This window comes from Marmota flaviventris, chromosome 2 (assembly GCF_047511675.1).
Source record: "Marmota flaviventris isolate mMarFla1 chromosome 2, mMarFla1.hap1, whole genome shotgun sequence".
Taxonomy (NCBI): domain Eukaryota; kingdom Metazoa; phylum Chordata; class Mammalia; order Rodentia; family Sciuridae; genus Marmota; species Marmota flaviventris.
The window spans coordinates 153966448-153987973 of record NC_092499.1 but is presented as its reverse complement, the minus strand read 5'-3'; the positions used below and the strand labels follow the sequence as shown (position 1 = coordinate 153987973).

Genomic DNA, 21526 nt, shown 5'->3' with positions numbered 1-21526 from the left:
GGAGTGAACAATGTCTTCATGGCATCTGTTCAGTCCATCTGCATGTTTGTTCCATTGTTTCAAAGATACCTTCTTATAATTGGCTTGTTTACATCAAGAAACAAGTATGTTTTATTTAGGCTGTTGTGAATCCTGAGTCTGTCCTCATCAGAACAACTTCTAATTTCCCCCTTTAATTCTTATACTGTCTAATTCCTTCTATACGTTGTAGGTATGACCGATTGCTTCGGATTAGAGCTCTCAGGTGGGAATATGGCAGTGTTTTGCCAAGTGCTTTACGATTTCACATGTCTGCTGAAGAAGTAAGTTTGCATTGTTCAAATTTTATGAAAATGCGGAGTTTGTGGTATTGTTCTGTAATAGTGTTGTTTCTCCTTTTGTTTTTAGTATCTGTTCTTAGGCAAGTTTTGACGTTATTTTGTGTATACTGTGATGGAAAAATATGTGGTAGGGAATAATTCTAAATGCTATCTGGAAAACTCTGTTATTACTCAGCAAAATAGAATTCCATTATGTGATTTATAAGTGATCAATTAGTGGGGTTTAAAAACTGGTGTTATTAGTTGGTGTTTTCCATAAAATATATGCATGTTTATGTATATATATGTACATAGGCAAGTGCATACACACAGTTTCTTTCTTTCTTTGTTACTGAGAATTGAAACCAGGAGTGATTTACAACTGAGCTACATTTCCAGTCCTTTTTATTTTTTATTTTGAGACAGGGTCCTACTAAGTTGCTTAGGGCCTTGCTAAATTGCAGAGGCCGACCTTTAACTTGCTATCCTCTTGCTTCAGCCTCCTGTGTCTCTGGGATTACAGGAGTGTGTCACTGTACCCAACCACATATACACACTTTCTAAACAATATTACAAATTCATATTATAAATGAAATTCTTAATTTATCCAGTCACTTAGGGACAGAGCTAGCTCAGTATTTAAGGCCACAGGATTGGAGTCAGGCAGACTTGGATTCAAATCCAGTTAGTGGTTCTCCACTAACTGTCCAATCTTTGGCAAGCAACTTGACCTCTCTCTATGCCTAAATTCTCTTATTTACAAAATGAAGTTCATAGTATCTACTTGTTACAAGGTTGCAATGACTTCTGACACTAAATACCTGGAGTTAGACTAGATTTCACAGAATCTTCCACAACACTGCTCTCACTTCAGATACCAGACACAAATCCTAAGGTGCCACAGTCACAAGTTCTGAGGTATCACTATCTCCTAAGGTTCAACAGTTCTCCAGAGTGACTCATAGAACTCAGGAAAGCACTATGCTTGAAACTTAAATGTCCTAGAGAAAAAAGAACACAAAATCAGAGTCAGCCAAAAAAAGAGGCTCACAGGGTGAGGGTTAAGAGGGTCCTAGACTTGAACCTTCTGGCATCTTTTCCCTGTCAGAAATTAACACCCTTCTAATACATTTAGGTATAATAGTAGTACTCATGGGATATTCTCTACCATGGCAGCTCATATAAGCATTGGTATCCCGAGTGCTAGGGTTTCATTCCAGAAAATGATTGGCTGAATCACTGGTACTAAGATTGAGCTCAGTCTAAATCCCTCCTACCTTCCCCAGAGGTCAAACTGATATCAAGAGGCCAAAAGCCCATATCTAATAACATGGTAATCTTTCTGGATTAGCTAGCCCCCTCTCTGAGTCATCTTGTTAGTACAAATTATCCAGGGGTCCTCCATGAGTCACCTCATTAGTACATATTATCAGAAATTAGTATGAATGACAAGAAACTTCTATTATTTGAAAAATTCTATGGATTTAGAAGTTACCTCCCAAGTATGCAAACAAAAGCCAGCCAATTTCTTCATCTTAAAAAAAATTCTGTCTGGTTGCAGTGGCATGTATCTGTAATCAGAAATTTGGGAGGCTGAAATGGGAAGATCATAAAGTGGAGGCCAGCCTCAGCAAGTTAGTGTGGCTCTCAGCAACTTAGTGAGACCCTGTCTCAAAATAAAAAGGAGTGAAGATGTGGCTCAGTGATAAAGTACCCCTGGATTAAATACCCAGTACCAAAAACTATTTAATTTTTTGTAGTACTGGGGATTGAACCCAGGACCTTGTAAATGCTAGGCAAGGGTTTTACCACCAAGCTGGAAATTTTATTTTGAGATGGTCCTCTTTAAGTTGCCCGGGATGACCTCAGATTTGGAGTTCTTCTCCTTCAGCCTCATGAATAACAGAACTTAAAGGCATGAACCACTGCACTTGGCCCAATTTCTTCATTGTACAGTGCATATATGGTTAAGACATAAAAATATTCTCATCTGATTTCAAAATAGTAAAATATTTTATGCTTTTGTAGCTTTTGATCTTCTAACCTTGTTTTTAACTATAAAATCTATAGGTCTGTATAGGTCACTAACATGAAAGGTAATGAAAATAGGTTATTTTTTTTATATTAATATTTTTCCATAAACAAGTATTTTGTGACAATGTCAGTATGTTCTTTTATGGAAGGAATGTATATATTCTGCATTGCTCTTTCATCCGGGAGTGAAGTTAAATCAACTTTGTATTATTTTTTTCTCACTTTTTGTTTCTCTTTGGAGCCCCTTATATTTTGCTGTCCTCAGTAGAGACACTGCAGGAAAAAACAAGTTGGAAAGATCCATGTTTGACTTGTTTGGAATCATCTCAAAGTTTTTCATCATACTTACCAAAATAAAACATTATTTAAAATTTTTGGTTATTATAAAATATAATGTTAGGTTTTACCACATGCATCCTCTTAACCCTTCTGAATCTTTTTAATCCATTTCATTATTTGTATTATGAAATTTATATGTAACACACATACATACACATATACATACAAAGAGATGTACAAAAGAAGATAAAGAGCTTCATGATGTGTCACCAAGAAATACCCATGAATCCATCACCCTATTCAAGAAAGACATCACCTTAGAAGCTCTGCATCCCTTCTCCCCATGTCACCACTGACATTTGTGCAGACTAATCACTTTCTTGCTTTAAAAAATTATTTTACCACCTAAGCATGCATCCCTAAACACTGTAACTTAGTGTTGTTTATTTTTGAACTTTTTCTATTCATACAGCATTTTGACTTTTTTCACTGCCATATACTATTCTATTCTGAGTAGGGGCTGCAATTTATTGTTGATACTGTTTCTAGCTTTTCACAGTAATGAATAATGCTATTATGAACATTCTTGTAATATGGCAATAAGTATGCATTTCTGCTGAATACCTGGGAATGGAATTTCCATGTGCGAATATATGTCCTAGTTTATACCTGTTACCGTGTTATCATTACTTATATTACCTCTTCATTTTCAGAAGTGTCTTGGATTCTTTGTATATTAAATTATATGCACAATATACATTATGCGGTCACTCAAGTCCAAGGTATTTTAATCTCAGTAGGCATTTTTGACTGAATAATCATTGGGGGTTGTCCTTTGTATTGGCGGGTGTTTAGTGGCAACATTGGGTATTATTCTCTAGGTGCCAGCAGTGCTCTCCTCTCCCAAGTTGTAACAATCAAAAATATCACCAGACATTGCCTAATGCCCACTTGGCGTGAGAGACCTCTTGGTTTAGCCTGTAGGACATATTTATTTATTTATTATTTTTGTGCTAGGGATTTTGCCCAAAGGTGTCTTATCCCCAGGCTCTTTTAGTTTAGTTTTGTTTTGTTTTATGGTGTTTTTTTTTTGGTACTGGGGATATTGAGATCACCCAGTACCATTTATGAAAAAGATCCTCCTGGAAAAAAAGAAAAAGAAAAAGAAAAGCAAGTATATGGGGCTGAGGATATAGCTCAGTTGGTAGAGTGCTTACCTCGCATGCACAAGGCCCTGGGTTCAATCCCCAGCACCACCAAAACAAAAAATAAAAATAAAAAGATCCTCCTGGATCCACCTACTCTGTGCATGGTGCCACCTCTGACATAAATTGTATATTTCTATATCTGTGGATTTTGGATGGGAGTTCTTTCTTCTCTCCTAGCACCAATTCCACTGTTATAATTACTTTAACATTATCATAATGTCTGAACAAGCATTCCCATCTTGTTCTTTTTCAGGTATTTCAACTATTGACCATTTGCATTCCTGTGTAATTTTAGATTCAATCTGTCATTTTTGAGGGGATGGGGGGTTCCAGGGATTGAACTCAGGCACTCAACCACTGAACCACATTCCCAGTCCTGCTTTATATTTTATTTAGAGACAGGGTCCAACATTGCTTACACTCTGCTTTTGCTGAGGCTGGCTTTGAACTCACAATCCTCCTGCCTCAGCCTCCTGAGCCGCTAGATTACAAGCATGCTCTACTGCACCTGCCTTCAAATTTTTTGAGTGAGACTGAGTTGAACATATAGATCATTTGACATAATTACAATATTGAATTGTTTGATCTGTTAATGTGGTATACATTCCATATATTTAGATCTTCTTTCATTTCAATGGTTTTTGGATAACAGATTTTTTTTTTTTAATTTCTTACATACATGACAATAGTTGAATGCATTACATTCATAATTATCCATTCCCAGCACGATTTTTCTTAACTCTGTATATAAAGTATGTTCACGCCAAATTATACAAGAACTCTTTTTTTTTGGCAATACAATTCTTAATACACCTTTAACAGATTTTTAAAAAATTAAATAATAGATTACTAAGATCCATTTCTTTTTCTTTTTCTTTTTTTCTTGTGGTGCTGGGGATTGAACCCAGGGCCTTTGAACATGCAAGGAATGTACTCTACCAACTGAACTATATCCCCAGCCCTATGATACCTTTCTTATACCACAATGTTATCATTTTAAAGTATAAAATTCATTGGTTTTCAGTACACTTACAGAATTGTATATCCATTACTATCATTCTTTTCCAGAATATTTTCCTCACCCCCAAAAGAAACCATGTATTCTTCATTAGTTACTCCATAATTTCTCCATTTCAGTACTTAGAAATCACCAATCTACTTTTGTCTCTTTGCCTACTGTGGGTTTTTCATGAGTAGAATCATGGCAATATATTGCCTTCTACCTCTTACACTTAGTTTAAATTTTCAAGGTTCATCTGTGTGGTAAAAAACGTTTCAGAACTTTATTTCTGTTTATGACTGAATACTGTTTTATTGTGTGGATATATATATCCATTCATCGGTTGATGCATACTTGGGTTGTTTTCTCAAAAGTATTTTTTAATTTTCAGAAATAGCATCAATGCTATTTTATAATTGTGTTTGTAATTCTGAAATGTTGTTTTTATGATGTTTCCAATCATAAATATAGGTTTATGATTAATATGTTATAAACTTTTGAAAGCAGAGATTTTTGTCATTTTGTTGAATGTTCCCTCCTAAGTATCCACAACAGTGCCAGGTTCATAGAACGCAATCAATAATTGCAGTGTAAAATGAATGAATGGCCATAATAGTGATCTACATTGGGATGTATATGCTGTTTCTGAAAGGCTGAGTGTATAATTTGTGCAAGTTTTCTTATAACTTTATTAAATGACTGTATTTATATTTGCAGATAGAGTGGTTTAATCAGTATAAAAAGTCCCTTGCTACCTATATGAGGTCACTGGGAGGAGATGAAGGTTTGGACATCACACAGGATATGAAACCTCCAAAAAGTTTATATATTGAAGTATGTATATATATATATATATATATATATATTTTTTTTTTCTTGGTACCAGGCATTGAACCCAAGGGTGCGTAATGACTGAGCACATCACCAGCCCTTTTTAATATTTTTATTTAGAGACAGGGTCTCACTAAGTTGCTTAGGACCTTGCTAATTTGCTCAGACTGGCTTTGAACTCATGATCCTCCTGCTTTAGCCCCTGAGCCACTGGGATTAGAGGCATGTGGCGTTGCACCTAGTATGTACATTTTTTAATGTATAGGTTGTGCTTCTTTTTGTCTAAGGTGAGGGAGAGGGATATGAATGAATACATGTTAGCTGCTACTTAAAAATAAAGGAAGCATAAGCCCAAATCAATAAAGTTGGGTGACCAATATGGGGATGGTAGCAATAAAACAGCTAAAATTCTGTGACCATACTTTGTTTTATAGTTTTATCTCTGGAACCATATGAATGTTTTACTTATTATGAAAACAAAATTTAATCAAAATGGAAACCCAGTCCCTATTCCACCTCCTCCACCCCTACCTGTGGAGATGCCAGGGATCAGAGGAATCCCTAAATTTTGAAAACAGTGAAACAAATGAACCTATCTTTCAGGTTGATAAACTAGACAAATAGGAATTATTTCTGTTTGGTTTTTAAACTTTTCCCCCTATTTTATTGCACTAAAATATACAAAACATAAATTTCATCATCTTAACCATCTTCTTTTTTGGTATCAGGGGTTGTACCCACTGAATCACATCCCTAGCCCTTTTTATTTTTTAGTTTGGAATAGGCTCTCAAAAATTGCTTAGGGTCTCCCTAAATTGCTGAGGCTGGCTTTGAACTTGTGATCCTTCTGCCTCAGCCTCCCAAGTTGCTGGGATTACAGGCATGTACCATCATGCCCGGCTTACCTATCCTTTAAGTATATAGTTCAGAAAGTATTAAATGCTTTCATAATATTGTGCAACCCTCACACCATCCATGTCCAGATTTCTTTTTGCCTCATAATACTGGAACTAAACCCACTAAACAGTAATACCCCAAATCTCCTCTCTTCCTAGCCCTTGCAAACCACCGTCTACTTTGTCTTTTTTTTTTTTTTAATATATTTATTTTTTTAGTTTTTTTTTTTTTTGGTGGACACAATATCTTTATTTTTATGTGGTGTTGAGGATCAAACCCAGTGCCTCACGCATGCTAGGTGAGCACTCTACCTCTGAGCCACAACCCCAGCTCCTACTTTGTCTTTATGATTTTAACTATTAAGTTTCTTATAGAAGTGGAATCATAAAGTAATTGTCTTTTTGTGACAGGCTTATTATGTAGCATAATGTTTTCAAGATTCATCCATTTTGTAGCATGTGTCAGAATTTCTTTCCTTTTTTAGGTCTTACTTAAAGTAATATTCCATTTTATGGGTAAACCATATTCCTTATCCATTTATCCATTGATGGATACTGTAATTCCAGGGAGATTGGGGAGGAGGTTTGTAAGTTTGAGGCCAGCCTGGGCCAGTGAAACCCTGTTTAAAAATAAGGGTTGGAGATGTATCTCAGTGCACTCTTAGTAGTGGCAATTCCCTGGCTTTCATCTTCAGTAAACATACACACACACACACATACAATTTGAGACCCTGCTTTCATTTCTTTTTGGTGTATACCCCAAATAGAATTGCTGTGTCACATGGTGTTTAAACTTTGAGGAACTGCCGTACTGTTTTACAAGTGCTATACCATTTTACATTCTCCTAATAATGCATGTAAGGTTTCAGTTTCTCTTCATCCTCACCAAAATTTATATCATATTTTTCCCTTTTTAAAAAATTATGGCCATCCATAATTTTTTGTGAGAAATGTTATCTCATTTTAGGTTTGAGATGAATTAATTAGTGATGTTGAGCATCTTTTCACGTTTCTTGGCTATTTATGTGTCTGGAAAAATATCTTTTCAGGTTTCTTTGCCCATTTTGAATTGGGTTTACATTTTTGTTGAGTTTTAGGTTCTCTATAGTCTGGATAGTAATCCTTTTTCACATATATGATTTGCAAATATTTTCTCTTATTCTGTGGATTACCTTTTTAAGTTGTTAGTACTTTCTTCACATGCACAAAAGATTGGAGCTTCATGCCATCCAGTTTGTCTGTGGTTGTTGTTGCTGCTTGTTCTTTTGGTGCTATATCCAAGAAATCGTTGCCAAATCCAAAGTTGTACAGCTTCTGCCCTAAGTTTTCTAAGAGTTGTGCTTTAGGTCAGTTTTTGTATATGGTGTAATGTAATACTCCAACATTTCTTCTTTTGTACGTCTTTCTTGAAAAGATTTTTCTTTCTGCATTGAATGGTCTCGGTACCCTTTTCATAAGACCATTCAAGAGTTTATTTTGGGGACTGGAGTTGTGGCTCAGCCTAGCACATGTAAGGTACTAGGTTTGATCCTCAGCCCCACATAAAAAAATAAAATAAAGATATTATGTCCACATACAACTAAAAAGTATATATTAAAAAAAGAGTTTATTTTGTATTCTGTTCCATTGCTATGTGTGTGTTTTTATGCCAGAACTATGACTATTTTAATTATTGAAGCCTTGTAGTAGGTTTTGAAATCAGGAAATGAGTCCCTAAAATTTGTTCTTTTTCAAGATTGCTTTGGCTGTTTGAGGTCTCTAGAGATTTTATGGATTGATTTTTATTTGTCCAAAATATATCTTTGAAATTTTTATAAAAGTTATATTGAGATTTTAATAGGGGTTGTATTGACTCTGTAGATTGGTTTGAGTACTGTTTACCTCTTAATATTGTATCTTCTAATTCATGAACATGGGTGGTATATTCACTTACTATTATCTTCTTTAAATTCTTTCAGCAGTGATTAATAGTTTTCATTGACAAGCCTTTCATTTCCCTGGCTAAGTTAATTCCTAAGTATTGTATTCTTTTTCATGTTATATAAATGGGATTATTTTTGTAATTTCCTTTTTCATATTTTCATTGTTGGTGTATAGAAATGGAACTGAGGTTTGTGTGTTGTCTGTGTATCCTGATACTTTGCTAAATTCATTCACTAGTTACAGTTTTTTGTGTGTGTTGAAGTGATCTTTAAGGTTTTCTACATGTACAGTCATATCAGTCGTATCAGCTATGGACAGAAATAATTAATTCTTTCTGTTGGTGTTTGTTTTTTGAGACAGGATCTTGCCAAATTGCTGAGGCTGATCTGGAATTTGTGGTCCTTCTGCCTTAGCAGCTGGGATTACAGAAGAACACTACCATGCTGAACTTCTTTCTAATTTAGATGCTTTTATTTTTTTCTTGCCCAATTACTCATTTATACCTTCCAATTACATATTAAACAGAAGTGACAAAAGTGAGCATTCTTACACTGTTTCTGAACTTGGCAGAAAAGATTTCAGTCCTTCACAATTGATATGTTTGCTGTGGATTTTGTTTTTCCTTTGCATTACTGGGGATCAGATCCAGGGGTGCTGTGCCACTGATTTATACCCCAGCCCTTATTTATTTATTTATATCTTTATTTATTTTTGTGTGATGCTGAGGATCAAACCCAGGGCCTCGCACATGCTAAGGCAAGTGCTCTTAAAATTAATTAACTGATTTACTGATTTTGTGGTGCTGGGAATTGATCCCAGGGCCTCATGAATTCTAGGCAAGCATTCTACTATTGAGCCACATCCCTAACTCGTTTTTAAAAATTTTATTTTGAGATAGGGCACAAGGTCCTGAGGCTGGCCTCAAATTGGCAATCCTCCTACCTCAGCCCCAGAGTTGCTGTGATCACAGGTGTGTACTATTGCACCTGGCTACTGCAGTGGATTTTTTTGTGTATGGCTTTTATTATGTTAACATAGTTTCCTTCTGTTCCTAGTTTGTTAAGTGTTTTTGTCACGAAAAGGTGTTGAATTTTGCCAAGTGCTTTTTCTCGTACATATGGAAGTGATTATGTAGTCCTGTTGGAGAATGAAGGATCAAAGTCATTTTGAAAGGTCATAAATTAGTAGTACAGACTATCTCAGGGAAGCACCAGAGTTTATGAGGGAAACTTGTTATGTAATTCCAGTTAACAAAAGCAGTAGGAATAAAAGATAGACCTAATGCCATTTTATAAACCCTAATGCTAGAAGAAAATAGTTACTTAATCTTTGTGTGAATAGTTGGACTTTTATGATGGATAGTTATGGATAACACTTAGATCCACTGATCATTTTTAAAATCCAGAAAGGACCACTTATAAGAGGAAGTACAGGAAATGCCAAAATACAAAACTTTGTCTGAAAAAAAACCTCTAGACCTGTCTTCCAGTTTATAGGAAATTCAGGAAGAGGATCATGGTAAATGACCCACCAAAATCCACAACAAAATCTTGATTGTTGCAAGATGTATCAAACTACCCACTCAGTTTCTTCAACAGATAAATTGCCAGGAGGAAGAAAAAAAAAGTTAATAAAAGAGGGAGGGAAACCTATACATTAAGACCAAAAACAACAACAACAACAACAACAAAAACATGTATTTTGTAACTCTAAGTGAATTCTGATTTCAATCTAGAAACTTAAGAAAAAATCATGAGACAATTGGGGACATTTGGATATTTAATGACTATTTCAAGATATTAAAAAAGTGTTGAGATAGTAATGTGATTATGTTTTTAAAAATAATTTTATTTTCTAGTAATAGATATGAAAATAATTCAAAAGTGAAGGAGGGAAACCTGTTTGGCCACATGTTAATAATTGTTTAAGCTAGTTGAAGTGAATATGGAGTATCATTAGTCTTTTTTACTTTTGAATGTGTTCAGGGTTTTCCATAAGTGACAAAAGTGAGCATTTTTACACTGTTTCTGAACTTGGCAGAAAAGATTTCAGTCCTTCACAATTGATATGTTGGCTGTGGATTTTTTTTGTCCAGTCTAGGGCTGGAGATGTAGTACAGTGGTAGAGCTTATGCTTAACACACATAAGGCCCTCGACTCAATCCCCAGCAATCTTCTCTCCATCCAGAGAGGCAAATAAATAAATTTCTGCTTAAAGAAATAAATAGGAGGTGGTGGAGATTTTTTAGAATAGTATTTCAAGGTTAAAATACTTTGGTAAGATTCTGGAGTAATCATAGGACATGGTGCAATTATCTGGAAAAGTATGAGACACTTAAGTTGGCTTTACTGGAAGGAAACAGCATTTTTTTCTTTTCTTTCTTGTTTGTTTGTTTTTTGGTACTGGAAATTGATTGAGCCCAGGGGTACTTTACCACTGAGCTAAGTGCTCAGCCCTTTTTTTAAATTTTGAAACAGCGTCTCAGTAAGTTGCTTAAAGCTTTGCTAAGTTGTTGAGCTGGCTTCAAACTTGGGAATCCGCTTCAGCCTCCTGAGTCACTGGGATTATAGGTGTGTGCTACTGTGCCCAGCAGTAGCAGTGTTTTGAAGCCAGTCCTAGTACTTAAGAATGAATACTAGTCTGGGTTCTTAGAGAGGAGGAAAACTGTCCTGCTTATTTTCAGTGTCTCTTTACAGTTTTAAAGGTGATTGATTATCAAAAGGCTACCTCATTTTTCCAAACAACAACTTTTCCCAATTCTTGTCATGTGAGGCTGCATCTGTTCCTTCATGGTGTACACTAAGAATCCTAGGGAAGTCTGATGACCAAAGGAGATTGGAATAATCTGTTCTAAAAGTAGACATTTGGCAAACTCTGTCCTATTCTCAGGTATTGATAAAAATTTTATGGGTGTGTGGGCCAAGGACTTGAACAGAAAATTCTCAGAAGAGGATATACAATCAATCAACAAATACATGAAAAAATGCTCACCATCTCTAGCAATCAGAGAAATGCAAATTAAAACTACTCTAAGATACCATCTCACTCCAATAAGAATGGCAGCCATTATGAAGTCAAACAACAAGTGCTGGCGAAGATGCGGGGAAAAATGTACACTCTTACATTGCTGGTGGGACTGCAAATTGGTGCAGCCAATTTGGAAAGCAGTATGGAGATTCCTTGGAAAACTGGGAATGGAACCACCATTTGATCCAGCTATTCCCCTTCTCGGACTATACTCAAAAGACCTAAAAAGAGCATACTACACTGGGCTGGGGATGTGGCTCAAGAGGTAGCACGCTCGCCTGGCATGTGTGCGGCCCGGGTTCGATCCTCAGCACCACATACAAACAAAGATGTTGTGTCCGCCGAAAACAAAAATAAATAAAATAAATATTAAAAAAAAAAAAAGAGCATACTACAGGGACACAGCCACATCAATGTTTATAGCAGCACAATTCACAATAGCTAGAATGTGGAACCAACCTAGATGCCCTTCAATAGATGAATGGATTAAAAATGTGGCATTTATACACAATGGAATATTACTCAGCACTAAAAAATAAGATCATGGCATTTGCAGGCAAATGGATGGCATTAGAGCAGATTATGCTAAGTGAAGTTAGCCAATCCCTAAAAAACAAATGCCGAATGTTTTCTCTGATATAAGGGGGGTGACTCAAAATGGGATAGGGAGGAAGAGCATGAGAAGAAGACTACCACTAAATGGGGAAGAGAGGTGGGAGGGAAAAAAGAGGGAGAAGGGGAGTTGCACGGAAGATGGAAGGAGAACCTCATTGTTATACAGAATACATATATGATGTGATGAGAAAAAGAAAAAAAAGTGTGTCACATTAAATTGGATAGAGAGAAAGGATGGGAGTGGAGGGGAGGAGTAGGGAGGATAGGAAGGGCAGCAGAATATAATAGACAGTATGATTGATGTATGTACATTCCATGTATGTATTATATGTCAAAATACATTCTGCTGTCGTGTATGACTAAAAGTAAAAATAAATCGTATGGAAAAAAATTTTATGGGTGAGATCTACAAGAATCAGTCTGGAGGAGATCTAAACTTTTTGTAGGTAGACATTTCAAAAGCTTACTTTTTCAGGATTTTCAGAGGGGAAAGGATCCAATGATATCTTCTTTATTCAGCTCCCTGGATGTTCTTGCTTTCAACATTAATACACATACACATACAGAGATTTTGCCATTTTTCTTTTTCCCTATCAAAGCAGGACAATTAGAACCATGAGAATATCACAGTAGTAGCACTAGACCTAAGTATACAGAAAGGAAACAGATGGAAAGCCTAATATTTTACTCTGTAGGTATTCAGGTGTTACCTGATTTCTTCTTGTTTACTACCTATTAAAAATATTTTAAGTTGGGTACAGTGGCATGAATCTGTAGTGTCAGCCATTTGGGAGGCTGAGGCAGGAGGATCGCTTGAGTCCAGGAGTTCAGAATCATCCTGAACATCTTAAAGAAAGAATGAAAAAACCAAAAAATTTAGATAAAGTATTAGTTTTTTTTTTTTTTTTTTTTCCTTTTAGGTGCGGTGTCTAAAAGACTATGGGGAATTTGAAGTTGATGATGATGGCACTTCAGTCCTACTTAAAAAAAACAGCCAGGTATTTCTTGTCATTAGATATTTTACCTTGAATCTTGTTAAGAGTAATGAGTGTGGAAATGTAGAGTCAGTAGCAAAATAAATATCATCTTGTGATCACCTATACTTTAGGCATTATGTTTATTTTTTCTAAACATATTTAATATTAAGCATTTTCCAGGGAAATTATTTTTATGGGCCTTATGCTAGGTATACAGTAGATCATGATCTGGGGCTATTAAAATGTTGGATTTAGTTTCTGTCTTCAAATTATAAGTAGTAAAAAAAAGTTCCCATGCAATCATTTTCCTAATTATTTGGCAAAGAATTTCTTAGTAATTTATATATAACTTTCTGTTTGAGCCTGGGAGCATTTTATCATTCAGCTATATCCCAGCCCCTTTTATTTTTATTTTGAGACATGGTCTTGCTAAGTTTCTAAGGCTGGCTTCAAACTTGTGATCCTCCTGCCTCAGTGTCCTGAGTCATTGGGATTATAGGTGTGGGCTGTACCTGGCTAATATAACAATTTAATAGGGAAAGATGGAAGTTGTAAAATTATAACTGGAGCTAAATTTTTCTTCATAAAGCATGTTTCCTTAACAGTCTTCATATTTGATGGGTTCACATTAGCTAAATTTATTTTTATACTATTCCTATTTTGTGAAATCACAGTATATGAGTGATTTTTGTGGCTTTTATAAGAGCCGCTTTTTCTTTGTTTGTCTGTCATCTTGGTACTGACCTGTTGAAAGTCTAAGGATACCAAAAGTCACTGGTGCTGACTAAGCCCAGGAGCAAAAAAATGCTTCAGGTCACATAGTACTTAGGCTTATTTCCCTAACAAGGTGAGTTGGTCTACTTTACTGTTACTTTATAGCAATTGCCTCCTAAAACAAAGATTGAATATTTTAAAAATAGATTTTAAGGGTACCATAAAATCTTTGGTTGTTAAAGCAATTTCATTCTCATAACTCTTAGAGGTATGTACCAGTGAATCAAAATCAAGTGATAAATTCATGCTGTCATAATAAAGACTGTATTTCCAGAGGATTCAGCAGGAAGTTGTAGTAAGAGCAAAGGTGTCCTCAGAAAGCAAGATATGTAAATGTAAAGATACCACTTCATCCCCAAACTGTCCTGTGGTTGAATCTGTTTTTTAGGCTTTATTTCTGATTGTCTGCTGTGTGCTCAGGCAATGATTCCTTGGAACACTCATCTGCTCCTTGTGGACATATAAACAAAGCTTTCCTCTTTTGATACTTTTAACGTTTTGTCTACCAGCTATCATCTTTCCCTCAACTGTAGAAATAGAGACATTAACATAAAACATAACTGTATTTGAAACTTATTATCAATTATTTGATGCAAGGGGTTTCTAAAATGTCATACCAGGATAAGGATGTGGCTCAGTGATAGAGGTCTTGCCTACCATGTCTCTGGTGCAGTCCTCATCACTGAACAAGAAATTATAGTAAAATATATAAAACATAAAATTTATCATCTTGACTGTTTTGGTGGGCATGATAGCACATGCCTGTATTCCTGGTGACTTGGGAGACTGATGCAAGATTATTGCAAGTTCCAAACAATCAATAATTCAGACCATATCTAAAATTGATTGTCTATAGAATCTGTGGTGTACATCATCTATATAATGTAAACATTAAAAGGAAAACATTTTCTTACCATAAGTTCTTTAATACTTGACAATGTGGAAGGCATTGTTTAGATAATAGTTGTTGGTCTTTGTGTCCCCATGACTGGTTTGGAAGAATTTGGTACAGAGGTCTTTCATAGGGCCTTTGGGTTTGTGAGGTAGGATATCCAGTGCAGTGTGACTGAAATTACATTTTGCTTCTTGAATAGTTTTGATTCACTATAGCTACAAATGGCATCAATTTTAGTTGATTATAACAACAAATAAAGTTTAGCTTTTCATTACTTAGCTTTCAAAACATAATCAACTGCTGTATTTTAATGATGCAAAATGTAATTGGAAAAGCATTTATGACAATAAATATAAAGAGTACTGCTTAAAAAATGTAATTTAAAATTTTTTCTCAAGTCACTTTTCTTACTCTTCTTCCTTTTATTCCTTTTCCTCTGTAGCACTTTTTGCCTCGATGGAAGTGTGAGCAGTTGATCAGACAAGGAGTTCTGGAGCATGTCTTGTCGTAATTGTGTCTTGTCATGACTTCGTTTCATGGTGACCACATGGGGAGGCTTTGCCAAGGATGAGGCTGAACACATTCCACAAAAATGTCTATACTTTAACTCTCCTCCCCGCACCTCCCTCTTGGATTTAAAATTTACAGATGACTGTAAGATAACCAAAAAGAACTGGGGTTTGTTTAATGGTAGAGTGCTTGTCCCATACATGGGAGGTCCTGGGTTCCATTCCCAATACCTAAAATGTATTTTAAAAAAAAGAAAGAAAAAAAAGAAATAGTTGGCCAAGGTGTATTAAGGACCTTTGTTTCTGTGTATATACCATTCCTTCTGCTCCTTTCTGGAAAAAAGCTGTATCTGGCCACATGTGGTGGCACATGCCTGTAATCCCAGCTACTCAGGAGGCTGAGGCAGGAGGATTACAAGCTCAAGGCTAGCCTCAGCAAGCCCTAAACAATTTAGTGAGACTGTGGATATGGTTTGGTTCAGTGATAAAGTGCCTATGGGTTGAATCCCTGGTAAACCCTCCCCCCCCAAAAAAAATTTTAAGTTCTATCTATAATCAAAACATTCTCATTGTTGTTACAGTATGTTTTTATAAATGAAAATAAATATTCATAAGTTTGAATCTCTTTGAAATAAAGGGAGTTTCATGGCTGTACAGAAAGAAGGCAGATCCTTATGAATCTTGAGTGTTTTCTGGTAATATGAATTTTGTATGCCAGGGTCCCAAATTTCTGGAATACATGTTTGTAAGACTTGATGCTCACTTACCATCTCAAAATAGGGGGTTAGTCACCCAGCCTGAGTCCTTATGTGAAATTAATGAATATCAGTTGAAAATTCAAAATTGTGGTATTTGTGTCAATTTATATTGACAGACTCTCTGTAATTGTGACTGGAATTTTAAACATAAATCATTTTTTTCTTCTAAAGGTAATATGTATACAGGTTAAAAAAAGTAAAAACAGTACAATGTAGAAAATAGAAGGGCTGAGGATATAGCTCAGTGGTTCAAATCTCAGCACCACAAAAAACAAGAAAGAAAAAAAAATAGTAGGTTAAGTTCCCTTTCTTTACTAAATATTACCATCTTGTGTGGCCATTATTAGCTGTACCGTAGGTGGAGTACAATCCTATTTGTCTTGTCATTTGTTTTCAAGTAAAGTGAATGGAACTATATTCGTGGGTGTGTGTGTCTATGCCTTGGTTTTTTTTTTTTTTTTTTTTAGGTACTGAGGATTGAACCCAGAGGTACTGAGCCTCATCCCCAGCCTTTTAAAAATATTTTATGTAGAGATAGTGTCTCACTGAGTTACTTAGGGCCTTGCTAAGTTGCTGAGGCTGGCTTTGAAATCGTGATCCTCCTGCTTTAGCCTCCCAAGCAATTGGATTACCAGTGTGTACCACTGCGCCTGGCCCTTGTCAGTGTTTTGAGTTATCTCTTCCTTTGAAACAAACTACCTGAAATGTGGTGGCTTTAAACCACATTATTTTATTTTCTCACATTTCTGTGACTTGAGTGGGCTCAGCTTGGCAGTTCTGCAGATCTTGCTTGCAAGATTGCCTTCTGATGGTGGCCTGGCTGGGATGGCTCACTTTATCTGTGTGGTCTCATATTGTTCTCAAAAGTGGCAGGTTTCACCTGGCAGCTCAAGGTCCTCACAATATAGACAGTGGAAGTGGGAGCTGTTTTTTGGAAGGCTGGGCGTGGTGCTACATTCCATTAGCACAGTCATAGACTACTCAGGTTCAATTAAAGGACCATGCAAACCACATGAAGCTGGAACACAGTGGTCACCAGACCCAGGTTTGGTGTCAGTATTCTTATCATGTGAAATGAGTGGGTGCGCATTCTGTTCTCCCGGACCCCCAGGTGCTGAGGATTGAATCTAAGGTCTTGTGTATTCTACTCGGGCACCTAAACCACTGAACCACATCCTCATTCTCTTTTTGAGACAGAGTCTCACTGAGTTGATAAGGCTGGCCTGGAATTTGTGATCCTCTTGCCTCAGCTTCCTGAGTGATTGGGATTACAGATGTGTACCACTGTACCTGGCAAGAGTAGACTTTTTAAAATTTTGGTTAAATCCCATCTGTTTATTATTTAGTGTTGCATCTGTTGAACTCTTCCCACTAAGGTCACAATTTATTTCCTTTTTTCATCTATATAAGAATGCCCAGGAGTTATAGTTTTTTAAGTTTTACACTTAGGTCTATGATCCATTTTGAGTTACTTTTTGTTTATGCTACAAGGTATGCTTCCAAGTTCACTTTTGTTTTCCTTTCCAGGTCCTATGGATCCAACTTTAACAGTGCCATTTGTTGAAAAGGCTATTCTTTCTCTGCTGTATTACCTTTGCATCTTTTTAAAAAATTGTGTATGTACAGGTTTATTTCTGGACCCTCAGTTCTGTTCTGATATGTGAGCTGATATCTTAACAACTCTTTTGATCCAGAAATAAAGATTTCTTTCCAATTATTTCTGTCTCCATTTCTCTCAATAATTTGTAGTTTTCAGTTTACAGGTTTAGTATTACTTAGTTTTGGAATAGTATTTTAAATTTCAGATTCTAATTGTTAGTAAACAGAAAGAAAATTGATTGTTGGGTTTGTATCCTGCTGTCTTGCTAAATTTATTTACTTTCATAGCTTTTTTGTAGATCATTTTCCACATCCATAGTCATGTTTTCTTACGAAAGTTTTTACTCCTTCCTTTGTAATCAAAATACATTTATTTCTTCTTCTTGCCTGATTGTACTAATTAGAGCCACCAGTAGAGTGTTGGATAAAAGTAGAGAACACACATCTTAATCCTGATCACCAAGTGGAAGGCATTCAGTCTTTTATCATTAAGTATAATGTAAGCTTTTAAAGTTTTTGTAGATGCCTTTCATCAGTATGGAAGAAGTTCCACTCTAACCACCAGGTGTGGTGGCACACATCTGGAATCCTAACGACTCAGGAGGCTAAGGCAGGAGAACTACAAGTTTGAGGCCAGCCTAAATACCCATTATTAAAACAAAACGAGAACTTGCGTTCTATCACCAGTTTACAGTTTTAAAACAATTCTCAAAATCTTTTGAGTCCTTCCATAATGCTATCAAATTTTTATCCTGTAACATTTATAGTAAGTGCCAAAAGAAGAGGTGGCATGCCAGCATCAGGATGGTGGCTGCCCCGAGGGAAGAAGATCAAGAATGAAAGACCTAGCTTTCGGGGCTGGGGATGTGGCTCAAGCGTAGCACGCTTGCCTGGCATGCGTGCAGCCCGGGTTCAATTCTCAGCACCACATACAAACAAAGATGTTGTGTCCACCGAGAACTAGAAAATAAATATTAAAAAGTTCTCTCTCTCAAAAAAAAAAAAAAAAGAAAGACCTAGCTTTCCACCTCTATTCTAAAAGATTGTAGCAGAAAGTTACCTCAAACACATCTAGTTGATGTGCACATGGGTGCTTCTTATGAAATGATTTTCTATGTTTGAAAATTTTAAAAAACAATTTTAATAGAAAAGAATTTATTGTAAATACAGTGACTTCATATTACAGTAGTACATTCTGATAAACCAAATGGCCATAATTTATGTATATTTCAGATAGAAAACTATACTTTTTTTTACATAGGTACAATTTCCAGTGTGATGACATTTCAAGGAAGAAAAGATTGCATTTGCAATAAACATGATCATCCCTGAGTCCACAGAACTTAGGCTCTTCCCAGACTTACCCTCAAAGGGAGCAGTACCTGCAGGGTTTCTGTCCCCTCCTGTATTGCTGGTTGACCGTTCTCAGCAACCGAAGCCTTTCTGGAATGTGTGTACAGGCCAACCATCAAGCGCTTTCAAAGATACAACACTGAAAATTTAACAACTCTCTTAGCTGTTCTTTGCTGAGAACCCCCAAAATCTGTTTCATTAATATGTAACAAGACTGGAAATTATCCCTGATAGCTAATACAAAACATTCTCTATTGCACCAGCATATTTTTCCAGCATCTGGCACATAGTGGACATTCGTTAATTTTGGGGTGAAGAATTACAATCCTTAGTTTCTGAGTGTGCACAGATGATGAACCATAGCAAATTATGGAATCAGAGTGGCTTAATTTTAAAAGATGTTCTTCAAGCTGGGTATAATGGCCCAGGCCTATAATCCCTGTTATCGTACTTGGGTGGTGAGATAGGAAATCCCAAGTTCCAGGCCAGCCTAGGCAATTTAAACCCTATACAAAAAAAATTTTTTTTAAATTCTTTAAAAGGGCTGGAGATGTTTTTCAGTGATAGAGCACCCCTTGGTTCAATCCCCAGTACTGCAAAAACAGAAAACATTCCTTAGAATGAATTCTAGGAAACCAGCAGTATTTACACAGAGAGGGATGCTAGGGCAATCTTATTGATAAGTTTGTTGAGAGCATGGACTTTTTCTTCCAAAATGCGGTTTTTGCTCTCAGCACCTCGTTGCTTCTCTTCTGTGACCTGAAGAGCCTTCATGAGGTGAGCATTTTCCACATAGAGTTCCTTGAGCAGCAGATCAGATTTAGTGTTCTTTTTGAACTAGAGAGAAGAAAAAGCCATGCTTTACTGTGAATCCAGGGCAGAAAAGTTACACAAACAAGCCTGCTCCCTCTTATCCTTTCATCTCTGTTCCAAGCATAATTTTGGGTTCTTACAGATGTGATGCAAATATTAGATATGGTATATTTGTTCCCTGGCCTGAGGGAGGAAATTGAGAATATGCTGAATCATGTGGTGGATAATTGAAGGCAACTTCGTGAGAATCTTTTTTTTTTTTTTTTAAACCATGAAATAAAGACTTAAAAAGACCAAAATCGGGACTCAAAATAAAAAGCCCTCTTGTTTTAATGCAGTGTGAAACAAAATCTTCAAGATTGCCAAAAATGTTTGATTTGTCTGGGGTGCTGTGCTGCCTGTGATGTCACACAGGACACATGGAGGTACTGTATTCTCCCTTGTAGCTGTGTGTGTGAGCCAGTCATCACACAAACCACAGCAGGACAGGCTTCAGAGGTGGACCCAGGCTATTCAAGTCAGCAGCCCTTCCATGATCTTTCCTGAGACATGAAGGCTCAGGGCTGAGTATTGGGCTTTGTGATCCCCACATGGAATCTGTTCACTTAACAAGTAGTTACTACACACCCCCATGTGTGCACACTATTCTAGTAACATCCCTGTTCTCATGGAGCACGTATTCTAACAGGAGAAGGCAGAGGGCAGAAGCATGCATTTGCTAAGGAACCCAGCAGTGGACAGATAGCTGGGGGTGGGCTGTGCATGTTTCATTTTGGGTGGGGTAAACCACATTTCTGAGGATATCTGAATAAGAGATGTGAACAAAACCAGGGAGCAAATCATTAGGTGTGGACACCGCAGGCAGAGGGAAGAACAAGCCCCGTGGCTGGCATGTAGTTGGGGTGAACTGTGGCTAGAGGGACATGTATAGCCGGAGGCAGACAAGGGGAGGAGAGAGGGAAAAGGGAGGGAACTCTGGGACTTCAGATGCTATTGTAAAAACTGTATTTTTTACTTGGGAGACATGGGAAGGCTGGTTCTGAGGACTGGATGAAATTCATGTTTTAAAAGATGTGCTGAGAGTTGACTGGTGGAAGACACAGGAAACCAGTCAGAATGCCAGAGATGAAGTGAGTTGTGGTTAGACTCAGTATCTACTTTGAGGGTGGCTCTAAGGATTAGGTGTGAACTAAGGGAGGGAGTGACAGGTTCACAAACTCAAGAGGAGAGGAGAACTGGTAGGGCTGGGGAAGATAGGGAGCTATAAGATTTGTTTCCTAGTGGCAGTGAGGGTACCAGGAAAGAGCGGCTGTGGAGGTAGTGGCCAGAGAAGAGGTGGAGGATGCAGGACATGGGTGACAAGATGTCAGAATGCTAGCAGGTTCTCCCTGGGGAGTCTGGTCTCATGTGAAATAAGCAGCAAAACCACAGGTGATAGAAGAGGTTACAGGAGCCAGGGGTCAGAGAGGAGGTAGAGGGGAGGGGTTTCTCAGGAAGGAGGGGTGCAAGCCATAGAGGGAGCTAGCATAGGGCCTATGGGACAGGGGTAGGTGGGCAGGAGTCACAGGATTTAACAAGAATTAAGGTTTTCCAGGAGCAAGGACAAACTGAGGTAGTAACTGGAAGAGTGTGTCACCAGAGTAGGTGAGTGAGATAACAGTGGGAGGGACAGTGGACTGCACTGGCAGGGAAGGGTAGGTATTAAGGAAGAGGATCTCAATCAGGGTAACTACAAT

At 37.0% G+C, this 21526-nt stretch overlaps 2 protein-coding genes across 8 annotated transcripts in view; one reads left to right on the top strand and one right to left on the bottom strand.

Moving 5' to 3' along the window:
• Positions 1 to 17742, top strand: part of Gins1 (GINS complex subunit 1) — a 31465-nt gene extending 13723 nt beyond the window's left edge. For 4 of the 6 annotated variants that reach the window (XM_071608685.1, XM_071608684.1, XM_027920423.2 and 1 more), the window contains 4 exons: positions 212 to 302; positions 5538 to 5654; positions 13033 to 13110; positions 15201 to 17742. In XM_071608685.1, coding sequence (XP_071464786.1) covers positions 212 to 302; positions 5538 to 5654; positions 13033 to 13110; positions 15201 to 15269 — 355 coding nt within the window. In that variant the 3' untranslated portion in view covers positions 15270 to 17742. The remainder of the gene's footprint in view (positions 1 to 211; positions 303 to 5537; positions 5655 to 13032; positions 13111 to 15200) is intronic. The other 2 variants (XM_071608686.1, XM_027920443.2) reach the window with 1 other exon arrangement.
• A 999-nt stretch (positions 17743 to 18741) lies between these two features.
• Positions 18742 to 21526, bottom strand: part of Ninl (ninein like) — a 155587-nt gene continuing 152802 nt past the window's right edge. For both annotated transcript variants that reach the window (XM_071608682.1, XM_071608683.1), the window contains exon 24: positions 18742 to 19814. In XM_071608682.1, the coding sequence (XP_071464783.1) occupies positions 19623 to 19814 (192 nt within the window). In that variant the 3' untranslated portion in view covers positions 18742 to 19622. The remainder of the gene's footprint in view (positions 19815 to 21526) is intronic.